The sequence below is a fragment of the Citrus sinensis genome, chromosome 9, assembly GCF_022201045.2.
Source record: "Citrus sinensis cultivar Valencia sweet orange chromosome 9, DVS_A1.0, whole genome shotgun sequence".
NCBI lineage: Eukaryota > Viridiplantae > Streptophyta > Magnoliopsida > Sapindales > Rutaceae > Citrus > Citrus sinensis.
In genome coordinates this window covers 419,095-432,087 of record NC_068564.1, presented here as the reverse complement: position 1 = coordinate 432,087, position 12,993 = coordinate 419,095, and the positions used below count along the sequence as shown (strand labels likewise).

Here is a 12,993-nt window from a genome sequence, read left to right as displayed (position 1 = left end):
TAATCAATTGATAAAAGTATTATTCTTTGTATATAATTAATTTTTTTTTTAATTTAGAGAGTTAAATTACACTCACACGGTTTAAGGGTAAAATAGACTTTTATTATAATTTCTATTAAAAAACTTATTAGCTTAAATAGTTTGATGGTAAAATGAAATATTAAATAGGAAAAAAATTTTAGTGGTAAAGTGACATGTCAACAAATATTAGTCGGTAAAAGTTTAATATCCTTTAATTAAAATACTCCCACCTTTACTGTATATAATATTTAGTCTGTGATCTGCTTAGCTGAACTGCTTCCACCTATGGAAAATTTTATGTCAAATCAGACGGACATTACCCCTCAGATGATAGGCATTTGCCACTCTTGTCAGGTACACTTAAAATTTGACCTAATGGCGGAAACTCTCTATCTTATGGTCACGTTATCAGTGAACTTGCTGATCTGATTCTTTGTACTCCTCTACATGCAGGTGAAAGATTTAATAAGCATCTCAGAGACATACACAAGAGATCACATGCTTCGGATGGTATGCATTCTCAATGGGTTGAATTTATTTTGATGGATTGAATTTCTTTTACCAGAAGGCAATCGCTGTACTAGACACAATAAGCATTGGTGCAAGCAACCTGCTTTTTGCTCTTGCAGCCGCCTGCTTGAATATACTCTTTGTTTAACTATTTAGAAACATGCTAAAATACACATAGTAGTGATAGTTTTACCATGTGTCTTCGGTTCTGGTTTCGTTAACATTATGATAATTAGACTACCTTCTAATGTTGGCCTTCCTTGATCCTCAATATATGAACTGGCTTTGTCTTTGCAGGAAAAGCTTATGCTAAAAAAGCTTAAGTTTCGTCTAAACGTGCCTACTCCATATGCTTTTATATGTTAAGATTTTTCAAGGCTGCTCAGTCGGATACAAAGGTATGCGGCAACTTTCAGAATGTCTTACTACTGGAACTAGAAGAAACGGGAGAATGCTCTAGGTTTGCATGCTAAGTGATATTTGGCCTTTGTGGTAGCTTGAACATTTGGCGTTCTACCTCATCGAGTTAAGCTTGGTCCAATATGAAGCTTTAAAGTTCAAGCCCTCACTGTTATGTGCATCAGCAATCTATGTTGCACGGTGTACCTTGCAAATGAGATACACTTCATATATTGTTGATGCTGAAATCTAGTCAAGCTGATGATGGCAACCAGATTGTCTCGTCAATGCTTTAATTTGCTTTTGATGAAACACAGTCTCTTGCTGCTATTGTGAGATTTGAGTTGTATTGATACTTTTTTTGATCTGCAACAACATAAAACTGTCAGGGGCGCCAGATTTAATTAGAGCAGTAGCTTTCTGCCAATGCATATTTGCTAAGCCTAGTTTGACAGTAGTTGTTTGCCAAGGCTTGTAGAAAACTAAAATGCTCGGAAAACTTTCAAATTCAAACTGTTGTTGACTCAGATTCATCGACTGACAACTTGTCTATCCTTCTAACAAAAAGCAACGACCATTCTATCTAAAGAAGAAATTCTGGAGCAAGTGCTATTCCTAGTCCCTCGTACTACACCAGCCAATCAAAAGATGCAACCATAACAGTAGAACGCGACTTCTCCGTTTAACTGAATACTCTTTGCATATGCAAGATAAATTGGCCGTTATGGTTGTTACAAACAGCAGGAATTTTCTTATGGGTTCTGTCAAAAGCAGAAAACTTTAAAGTTGCAACAATACTGGCTGCTGCTGTCTCAAAGAGTGTCAGCCATATGATTTAGCAAGCAATGGAAGATTTGAAGCGAGTGAAGTGCCACCACAAAAGGGATACTCCACATTCAAATATCAGTGATTGGCAGGCATGAAGGGGCAAGGGAAGAAAATATACAAACTTTATTTGAACTCAAAAGTCTTTTAACATTCTGATAGAGCAAACAATTTCCACAAGCTCTCAATGATAATTTAAAAAGAAATTTTAGAACAAAATTACGAGATATAAATACCTCCATTTCATTTAGCATCAAACAATCAAAAGTACATTGGTCTAATTAAGCATAAAACAATCATAGGTACATCTGTCTAAAGGTTGACAAAAATTCAACACAACTAGAAGCATAACTCATTCCAAAACGGCAACATTAAACCGACATGTTTTATTGCTACAAGCAATTCTTGGAAACTGCTACCTAGGTCCAAGTCTTCTCACTTTCTGTATGTCCCCGTAAAGCTTAACCTGTCATCAGAATGAGAAGAAAACATCAGAGCTGCATTTACTGAAACTGGATAAGCTCTGAATGGACACATGATCTTGCTATTCTAGATATTACTGGCCTACAAACCGAACCAGAACAATTACAGCAGTAAAAGTTTAAAAAGACCCAGCTTTGAAAATAATTCCACCAAACATGAAACACAAATGACTTAGATCACTTCAAAAAATGTTTCAGTCTTTAAACATTATTTTATACATTCAATTTCAAGGCTCATTTGTAGGCCAAAATAGATAAACCCAACAGAAAACGCAAATCTTATTCAAATAGCTGTTGAAATGAATTACCACTCAATTAGATTACCTAAGATTAATATACATCAAGCCCTTGAACAAAATATAATTCTTGGTGATCATGAATCAGCAAGTTCACAACAAAAAAATAAATTCACATCATACACTAGTCAAACCTTAAGATGATGAAACCAGTGCTTCAGTCTGGGTATTTGAAACAGCAGCAGCAGCAGCATTATCCGCTGAGGGTGGTACATAGATACGTGCTTTCTTTAGAATTTCGGCAACAGCCCAATGCTTATGCTTGCTTAACGGTCTAGAAGGATCCAACCTAACCTGAAGCCACAAACTCAAAACGTAAACCCCATAACAATAGTAACTATCAATAAAACAGTTGAAATGATTGCATATCAAATAAAATCGGAAAAATGACTGAAACAAATGAAAACACCCATCATTACTTAAGAGGCATAAGAGTACTAACTCGGTCACCGATGTTGCATTGATTGTTCTCGTCGTGGGCCATGAATTTGGAGGTTCGTTTGACATACCGATTGTAAACCTTGTGGTGAAAGAGTCTGTCAACGGCCACCACTACTGATTTTTGCATCTTGTTTGACACTACCAATCCCACCACCGACTTCATTTGTGACGGCCTGACGACGATGCTAGGGTTTAGACCACGAGGAAACAAAAATCAAAGTTAAAAATGGATAAGAGAGTAAATCAAAATGGTACCTGATTACTATGCTTCAACAGTGATACTACAGTGACGGCAGATGCTGACGGAGGTCGACGGCGCACGACAATAACTTGTGGTGAGGCGGCGGCAGGGGTTCAGGGGGCGGTTAGTGTCTGAGTTGAGTGAAATTGGATTTCGTTTATTGTTGCTTTAAACTCATCGACTGTGTTTGTGACTGTTATTCACAGTGAATCGTCAGTAATCATGTGCCAAGTTTAACGTGAGTAATCCGCAAATAACTTAATTGTTTTTCTCTAGGACACAATTAACAAAAGCAAAGCACCAAATTCTTTTTCTCTTAGACAGTTCATCAAACACTTGGTGGGCATACGTCCATAAACACATCCATTCACAATATAAAGTAACAAAATCTCAGTCAAGGCCTCATAATAACTTAATCAAACAAAATGCCACATCTGAAATTTCATAATTAATTCAAATTAAAGCAACAAAATCTCAAATAGCCCTCTTCAAACTCATTCTCCATCATCTCATAGGCTAAACTCATTAAATAACTACAACAGCCACACAATAATAATTACAACAGCAAACAGTAACAAATCAACAATACCATCAAAGTGATAAGAGTGAAAAAAAACTAAAACAGATGAAAATAGGTGAAAAACCGTACCTAAGGTGAGAAACTTGAAGCTAAAAGGTTGGTACTTGCTAAGATAGCTCTAGCGAACGGACCTACCGCCGTAGCTCACCGGCTAAATAAAGCTTACTATCGGAAGTTCAGAGAGATTTTAAATTTCAAGATGAAATATGGTAAACAAAAAGAATGCGTAAATCAAAATAGAATTTATTGAAATATTGATTTTGTTTTCAAATTTAATAAAGATAATTTTGGGTTAGGTAATAATTATAAAAATATTTATTAAATTGTATTAAATAATAAAATTAATTAAAATATAAAATTATTTTTTATTTTAATTTTTTATTAAATATTAAATTTAATTTTTAAATTTTCAAATCACTTTTAAACTTTTCAAAAACCATTCAAACGAACTCTAAGATAGTGTTTACTTTCTGGACTGGGAGTGTGGAGTGTGAATTCCTCCCACTCCAGTGTTTACTTACTTTAAAAAAAGGGGAGTGGGAGTGGAAATCCATGGGTCCCACCTAATTTTGGAGTGGGGAGTGGATTCCCACTCCCACCTCTCCCCATGGGAGTGGGAATCCCACTCCCCCCTCTTCCCATTTTATCCTTATAAAAATAAAATAAATAAATAATATCATATTTAATAAAATAAATAATATCATATTTATTAAAAATAATAATTATATCATATTTATTTTATTAAATTTAATAAAATAAAAATAAATAAATATTATATTTAAATTAATAATATTAAACATTAATTTTAATAAATATTAATTATTTATTTAATAATAATAAATATTTTATTCTAAAAAAATATTAATTTTGTACTATATTATCAATAATAATATTTCATTTGTGTTGCTATTATTAATAATTTTTATTCACATAATTTAAATTAAAATTAATAAAAAATTATGATTTACATAATTAAGAATATTAGTAATTATTATTAATTTATAAATATAATAAAATATTTATTTTATTTTCCAAATATATTTTTTATTAATTTTTTAATTACAAATTATAATTCTGTATATAAGGATAAAATTGTAATTTAAAATAATTTACTCCCAATCCAAGACAAAGTAAACAAATAATTAGGATTCTGATTGACAATCCATACTTTTATTTAGTCTAAGTAAACACCCTACTCTCACTCCCACTCCACACTCCTAATCCAAGGATTCCCACTCCTCAGAATTCCCACTCTAATCCAAAAAGTAAACGCAGCATAAATCCCATTATTAATAGAATCACATTAAAGTTAACTCTTGGCCATGAAATTAATTTTGTTTTAACCCCTCACATGTTAATTCCGCAGCAGCAATTATTATTATTATTTAAATAAAACTTTAAGAAAATAAGAACCTTTTTTTGAGGAAAAATGTAGAAAAAAGTACATGAAGCCGGGAGAGGAGCATGGTAAAATTTCGTTGATTATTAGATAAAACGTTATAACTAATTAAATATATATTTAATATATTATCAATTCGAATTATTGGTCAATTGATCTCTTGTGTGAGTTTGCTTTGCTTCATTTAATTTAATTCCTGAAACGACGTCGTGCAAGCTAAACTCAATGCGGTCGTCATTGTGCATGTGCGGAGGAGGGTATAAAGGTAAACTCACACAAATTTGAAAACTAAAACCAAAGAGACAGAGAGAGGGAGAGGCGGTCTCGGCTCTTGAACTTAAAAAGAATCAACAACACAACAAGCAACGGTAAACACAAAATTCAAGATCCTCTCCGCAGAAATGGCTTCACTTAAGGTGCCCATTTTTCATAAAACCTTTTCTTTGCAATTTCATGCATACATACATGAAATTTTGAGTTATCAATCGAATAAGTTTTGCTTGATTTGATCATATTATTGTATGTTTGCATAAAGATTTGAAGAAAGAAAAGAATTAGGGTTTTTGGAAATTATATAGTTGTTGAAGAGAATCTGTGTCTTCGCATTTTCTTAGATTGATGATTGAGTGATGAATTCTGGTTTTCGTTGAGTAAATTAATTGATAGAGTGAAGAACTCCGGTTTGGTGTGAAAAAAATAATAATAATAAGTCGGTTTTTGATTACTTTATTTATTTTCAAATGCTATTATTCTGAATTTTATTGTATTCTATTTTAATTTTAGGTAACATGACTTTGAGTAATGTGAGGGTTCTCAAAATGAAAGGAAAAATTATTACTTTCTCTCTTATTTGAATGCTTTTTCTTCTAGATGTTGGATCAGAATCAAGGCTCGGTGTTGAATCAAGGAAGAATCAAAGTTGTGGCTGCAAAAGTATGAAAAAAGCCTTTAACTTTGTGTTTTCTATTCATGTTTTCTTTTATTAGTATTTAGCACTTTTGCTAGACTTGTGTGTTTTTAATAAATTGCAGGGAAAATTGAAAATGGGTGTTAATAGAGTTACTGAAGATAGTCGCACACGGAGGAATGGTAAGGGCTTTTGTAGTTTTATTAATTGATTATTTGGGAATTCTAGATTTGCATGTGCAATTCATTTTTCTTCTTTTGCTTTGAGATAGTGGGAGGCAGAAATTTTAAGGTCTATTCTGAAAATGAAATGGTGAAAGAAGATTCCAATACAATGTAAGTTTAGATTTGTGTTGGTTCTTTTATGAAGTTCTATTATAACGTATGCATGAGTAAATGTTCTCTTTCTCCTATCTAGCAAAAATCTAGCATTTTGTTTGAAAACCAAACAGAGGACCAGGCTTTAATTTCCTAGCATATTTGATATTGTAGAAAGAATTCAGTACCAGTTAAAAATGGAGCTGCTCTGGCCAGTGCGAGCAATGCAAAGGTTTTTACCTCTCCATTCCTTTGTTTTTAGTGCTCTTTAAACTTCATGTGGGTGGGAATAAAATTGTTATGTAAATATTTCAATATTCAATACCTTTTTGAATCTACTGTTGAAGTTGTTTGCGTGATTTATTATGAAGGGGATAGTGAACAAGATGGAGAACAACAAAGGCAAGGACGCCAATACTGGTGAGGTTTAACTGTCGTTTATTTTGTAACTCAGACATAAGTAGCATGTTTTTAAAGCTCTCCTTATAGTTAATTGGTCTTTTTCAGCTAGTTCAAAAGTTGGAAGAAAAGCATTGGTTGATGTCAGCAATATTAAGGGCAACGTTCCAAGGAGTGTAGTGCATGATGGCTCTAAATCATTGTGGGTGATTTTCCATTTTGCCATTGCTTGCCTCATCTCAAACTGACTTTCTAAGATGCTGCTTGTTGCCCATTAATCCATTTAAGGCATTCGTGATACTTTATATATTTAATTCACAAATATGTTGGCTCCCTGGTGTACCATTGAATCCCGAAGCTGTAGTTCTGAAGTTTCTTGTGTTTTTAAATGCAGAAAGGGTGAGAGAAGTGCAATTTTGCAGCAGTAAGTGTTTTTAAATACAATTTTGTTATCTCCATTTTAATAATTATTTTTTAAAGAGGTTTGTGAAATGATAGAGGCCGGAGTTTGACAGTTATCCAGATTGTTTTAGATGGTTTGATAGGGGATCAATTGGACTCTCAAATGTGTTTTGGGGAATTAGAACTGTTCAAGAAAATACATATCTGTTCCTCGTGTTTGTTTTGTTTTGTTTTGTTTAAGCAATTCATGGTATCCTTTTGTTGGATTGTTATTCAAAAGAAATCAGTTTGCATATCGGCGGAATTTTATATGCTATTTATGTGCATGATTGTGTTTGTTTGTTTTTGCACATGTGGTACCATGTGTTTATGTTACTGCAATTTCATGGTTTCCTATTTGTCTTCAATATGCACCACAATCAATGATTAAACGTTACAAAAGAGGTAATAGCTTTACATGATGAGAAACTTAAAATATATTATTTACACTTGTTATGAATCTAAGTTTGATGGAGGCGGCTAGCCTCTCTCTCTCTCTCAAATCTTTAGATGAAAAGAAATTTTTTCTCATCCAAAGTAAATGGGTATCAAGAATTTCAATCGGGTGATGAACAATATATAAAAACAATTATTATTCTTCTCTCTTTGTTCATGTCCTTGTATTTTTGGTTTTTTCCAGTAAGATAATGAGTTTCTGTTATTAATCATGTCATTTTAAATTGTTATCTTTATAGGGTTTCAGTGGGTTCAGGTGTAAGGACTGTGAATGTCTCCTCAAGAAAATCTTTCACGGTATGCAAATAAAGACCAATACAACTATTATCATGTGACCTTTTAGCATCCTTCTAAATTCTGTTGCTTTCTTCTGCTGTCTTTGTTCTTCTACCTTGTTATTGACTAAACAAATGAAAAAAAAGAATCATCCAGTAACATTTTTCACCGTAGTATTGCTGTTCCAAATGCATGTAGTCACTTTATTAAATAGCTACTGATACCTGGTTTTGTAGTTGAGCGTACCTCTTCCTGAATCCTTGAAACGTTGAGGGCTCAACACCGTGTAAATGGAGGGACATTTAATTTTCTCATTACAACTGCTTAATATCTAACATATGGGAAAAATGGATTTCAACCCACTTAAAGTGCTGATTTTTCAAGGCGGAAAGTAATGCTTGCACGTAACCTTCATCTAAGCTAATGATCTTTAAACTTCCTATGGAAGGATTTTTCTCTTTAGTTCCTTCTCTTTTTCTTGTATTAACCTGGCTTTTTCTTTCTTTCTTTCTTTTTCTTTTATTTATTTATTTTTTTTATTTTGTGAGTAGGGAAGAGTGAGGAAGAATATAAGTCAAGATGTTGGTGCTATCCATACATCAAAGAAAGGTAACTTCCAGTTCAGAAATTTTACTTTTGCTATTTTCTTGGCTGAGCATTGCATTATAGGTATTTTTTGTCTTGAAGATAATGCAGATGTCAAAGGTTCAAAGTCATCCTTAAATGATAAACATACCAAGACCAAAGATATGGGCCGTGAATCTGTTGTCACTGCCAACAGGTATGAAGTTTGTTATGTTTGTTCAGTTTATTGTGCTACCCTCTTGTCTTGTTCTCTCCATCATAGCTCTGAAGGTATTCCTGATTGTATTTGCTTTTATATATTAGGATGTCAAGGAATCCTCCTGTACCAACAAGGTTTGTTGATCTGCAAAATAGTCTCATTTTTTTTTTTTTTTTGTTTAAATTACATTGGGCTGTTGATGATTTTTCTACTGTTACAATTGAAGGAAGTCCTTACCAGTGTTTAAGAGGGTGAACCAGTCTATTACAAGTACTTCAAAGGTTATAATTTTCTCTCTCTACCAATTGGGAGGATGGTTTACATATATCTGTCCTAATTTAACCAATTTCTTATCCCTTCTTGAGGACTCTTCAGATCTTTAGTAACTCCTACTTTATTTTCTGTTTCTGAAAAACCTAGAAGTAATAGATAGCAAAAGAATATCGCTTGTGTTTATTAACAGGAGCCATATGTTGGTGCAATTGCAATCATCAGTTGTAGTTCCGTTTTATTGTTTTTCTAGCTTCAGTAATACAAGTTCCTTTCATCTTTTGAGATCCAGCCAATTGTGAAGACAGCAATACTGGCTTCCAATGCTCGAGGGACTTCAAAATCCAAGTGTTTGTCAAGTTTGAAGAAATCAAAATCTATTGCTGCAACATCAACTAAGAAGAAAAAGGATGTTGTGAGGTCTTCTCCTCTGGAGAATATTGCATCAGTGGTTTCGCATGAAGCCATTCAAGGAAAGCCTTCAATTGATGGCAACACCAATTCAAGTACAAATTCTTCTGATATTATTTCCAAGAAGAAATCTGATCGCAGGAGATCTTATACATCCTTATTGATGGCTAAATCAAAGGTAGGTTGGGGCATGTTCTTATCTATTCTATAAATGTTGTCCTTCTCATCTTGTTGAGTTCAATATAATTGGCATGATTTTGTAGCTGATAGATGAAAATGGTGAAGTCAAAATGGAAAATCTACCCGGTATTGATGATGACTGCAATCAACTGGAAGTTGCTGAATATGTTGATGAAATCTATCATTATTATTGGGTTATGGAGGTGATTATTCACTTTTTTTTTCTCTTCATTGTTTTGATGATTAATGTGTTGCCTATGTATGCCTACTCACTACTTGATCAGAATATAAGAAGCATTTGATTACATTATTAGCTTTTCTACAAAGATCTAAAGTATTTCAAATGAGAGAATTCACTAACTATTTGATCAGAATGTAACGAGAAGCATTTGATTTCGTTATTAGCTTTTCTACAAAGATCTGAAGTATTTTAAATGAGAGAATTATTTATCTTGACTATTTATATTGTGTGGGCTTTTATCATTCCATGGATTAAACTGTCTGCTTCTGCTATCTTGTAACGTGTAGCTGTTTTTATTTAGAATTTGATATATGAATACTTTTTTTTTTAGTTTACTTATCTCCTTATTCTTTAATTAAATGGATATTATTATTTTACTACCTAAAATTTTTTAACATATCACTTTACCTCAAAATTTTCTGACAATTGCCTTTTCCCACTTAATATTTCAGTTTTTATCATTTTACCACTAAATCATTAATTTCATTAATAAATTGCTGATGTGATGACAATATTTTATTAATTTCAGTATATTCAGTATTTTAGAAATTTCACAAGGTATAATATTTACAATTTTATCAGTTAATTATTATAGATATTTAAAATAATCAATTGTTAAAAGTACTATTCTTTTTATATAATAATTTTTTATTTTTTTAATTTAGAGGGTTAAATTATACTTACACAGTTTAAGGGTAAAATAAACATTTATTATAATTTCTGTTAAAAAATTTATTAACTTAAATGGTTTGGTGGTAAAATGAAACATTAAGTAGGAAAAAAACAATTGTTAGAAAACTTCGATAGTAAAATGATATGTCAAAAAATGTTAGGTAATAAAATTATAATATACTTTAACCAAAATACTCCTACCTGTACCTTATATAATATTTAGTCTGTGATCTGCTTAGCTGAACTGCTTCCACTGCAGGCACAGAATCCACCTCTGGAAAATTATATGTCAAGTCAGACGGACATTACCCCTCAGATGCGAGGCATTTTGATCAACTGGCTAATTGAAGTAAACATCCATCTTTCCAAATGAATTTCCTTTTCTCTTTCTTTTTCCTTTTCTAAACTAAGTCCTTTGCCACTGGTCAGGTACACTTGAAATTTGACCTAATGCCAGAAACTCTCTATCTTATGGTCATTTTGTTAGACCGTTATCTCTCTGAAGTTAAAATCAAGAAGAATGAAATGCAGTTAGTTGGTCTTACTTCCCTTCTCCTGGCATCAAAATATGAGGACTTCTGGCATCCTAGGGTAAATATAAACATGTCAAGTTCACGCAATGTTTCTTCTAGCACTTCAATAAGTTATCAGTGAACTTGCTGATCTGATTCTTTGTACTCCTCTACATGCAGGTGAAAGATTTAATAAGCATCTCAGAGACATACACAAGAGATCACATGCTTCGGATGGTATGCATTCTCAATGGGTTGAATTTATTTTGATAGATTGAATTTCTTTTAGCAGAAGGCAATCGCTGTACTAGACACAATAAGTATTGGTGCAAGCAACCTGCTTTTTGCTCTTGCAGCCGTCTGCTTGAATATACTCTTTGTTTAACTATTTAGAAACATGCTAAAATACACATAGTAGTGATAGTTTTACCATGTGTCTTTGGTTCTGGTTTCGTTAACATTATGATAATTGGACTACCTTCCAATGTTGGCCTTCCTTGATCCTCAATATATGAACTGGCTTTGTCTTCACAGGAAAAGCTTATGCTAAAAAAGCTGAAGTTTCGTCTAAATGTGCCTACTCCATATGTTTTTATGTTAAGATTTCTCAAGGCTGCTCAGTCAGATACGAAGGTATGCGGCAACTTTCAGAATGTCTTACTACTAGAACTAGAAGAAACGGGAAACTGCTCTAGGTTTGCATGCTAAGTGATATTTGGCCTTTGTTGTAGCTTGAACATTTGGCGTTCTACCTCGTCGAGTTAAGCTTGGTTCAATATGAAGCTTTAAAGTTCAAGCCCTCGCTGTTATGTGCATCAGCAATCTATGTCGCACGCTGTACCTTGCAAATGACACCAGTGTGGACTCCTTTACTGGCTAAGCATGCACAATATGATGTGCCCCAAATCAGGTATGGTTTTCTTTTTTGCAAAAGTAAAACTATTTCCCCTGCAGTTTGTTACGAATGGTAAATGTTACTTACAATTCTTTGCTCACTACAGAGACTGTGCTGAGATGATTTTAAAGTTCCATAAAGTTGCTAAAAATGCACAGTTGAAGGTCACTTTTGAGAAGTACATGAGGCCTGATCTCAGTGGAGTTGCAGCAATCAAACCCTTGGATAGACTTCCTCTCTAATCTCCCTTGAGTGGATATATTTACCCAGCTGTAAATAGGTAAGTATTGTAATGAATTGAATCAGTGCCAGGTGAATTTTCTGAATCATGAGAATAATATCCCAAAAATTACTCTATATTTTTTCTCTCCGCTATTTTCTGAACCATTTGCTGTTGTTCTTGATACCTTGCAGGAGAATTGTCTACTCAGATATATTATCACCGGTCATAACTCAATTTGCTTTTAGTATTGAGAGATGTCCAGCGATGTATAGGATTAAAGCTTTTACACTCCAAGTTGCGGCTATGTACCACTTTTCTTGCTAGTAGCTGTTTGTTACATGTTGAAACTGTTAGTTAACAAGCACTTATATATTGTAGTGGATGTGTATGTATATTGCTCTATAGCACCATTCACCAATGATGCCGTTTCTAACCCACTGGTTTGATAAATGGATTTCAATCTCTTACTAGTAATCCTTGCTACTATACTGACTACTGAGTCTGTTGTGATCATCTTTTCCATTTGTATAAGAGATCTTCAAATCAAACAAAAAATGAGATTAATATGGGATTTTGTGGTCAGACTAAGGTAGAGATCGATGATGGAAGATTAAAAAAAAAAAAAAGGTCCGGGAATTCAAATAGCAAAATTCAAATTACAATAACACAGGTGCCGGAAAATAGAACCCTTTTAGATTTTGATAGCACATACCTTTACCCACTACCTAGCAGGCGGTAACAGTAAATTTGTCGAAATTTCCAGTTACTTGATTTTAGATAACAAGCTAATGGGAATTCTCTGCCTCCAAAAACAG

The 12,993-nt window shown here is 33.2% G+C and overlaps 2 protein-coding genes and 1 long non-coding RNA gene across 4 annotated transcripts; 2 read left to right on the top strand and 1 right to left on the bottom strand.

Annotated features, from left to right (window-relative positions):
- The first annotated feature begins 308 nt into the window (after nucleotides 1-308).
- Nucleotides 309-1,851, top strand: LOC112496329 (uncharacterized). Its single transcript, XR_008051554.1, has 3 exons — nucleotides 309-375; nucleotides 475-531; nucleotides 829-1,851. It is a non-coding gene; the product is annotated as an uncharacterized LOC112496329 (long non-coding RNA).
- A 110-nt stretch (nucleotides 1,852-1,961) lies between these two features.
- LOC102607520 (uncharacterized) lies at nucleotides 1,962-4,033 on the bottom strand. Of its 2 annotated transcripts, none has more exons than XM_025093666.2 (5): nucleotides 3,865-4,033; nucleotides 3,230-3,408; nucleotides 2,976-3,159; nucleotides 2,668-2,827; nucleotides 1,962-2,221 (listed from the first exon to the last, which is right to left on the bottom strand). In XM_025093666.2, the coding sequence occupies exons 3-4, from the start codon at nucleotides 3,135-3,137 to the stop codon at nucleotides 2,669-2,671; spliced, it is 321 nt and encodes a 106-aa protein (XP_024949434.1). In that variant the 5' UTR covers nucleotides 3,138-3,159; nucleotides 3,230-3,408; nucleotides 3,865-4,033; the 3' UTR covers nucleotides 1,962-2,221; nucleotide 2,668. The 2 variants fall into 2 exon arrangements, with proteins under 2 accessions (XP_024949434.1, XP_006493774.1); XM_006493711.4 differs by having other exon boundaries at nucleotides 2,976-3,147.
- A 1,444-nt stretch (nucleotides 4,034-5,477) lies between these two features.
- LOC102607220 (putative cyclin-B3-1) lies at nucleotides 5,478-12,752 on the top strand. The gene is made up of 22 exons (XM_052433144.1): nucleotides 5,478-5,610; nucleotides 6,065-6,127; nucleotides 6,226-6,283; nucleotides 6,373-6,436; nucleotides 6,593-6,650; nucleotides 6,790-6,838; nucleotides 6,908-7,019; nucleotides 7,212-7,241; nucleotides 7,954-8,011; nucleotides 8,542-8,599; nucleotides 8,678-8,771; nucleotides 8,879-8,908; nucleotides 9,001-9,055; nucleotides 9,337-9,633; nucleotides 9,719-9,838; nucleotides 10,808-10,897; nucleotides 10,978-11,139; nucleotides 11,241-11,297; nucleotides 11,595-11,693; nucleotides 11,792-11,970; nucleotides 12,062-12,235; nucleotides 12,370-12,752. The coding sequence occupies exons 1-21, from the start codon at nucleotides 5,596-5,598 to the stop codon at nucleotides 12,195-12,197; spliced, it is 1,884 nt and encodes a 627-aa protein (XP_052289104.1). The 5' UTR covers nucleotides 5,478-5,595; the 3' UTR covers nucleotides 12,198-12,235; nucleotides 12,370-12,752.
- Nucleotides 12,753-12,993: the final 241 nt, after the last annotated feature.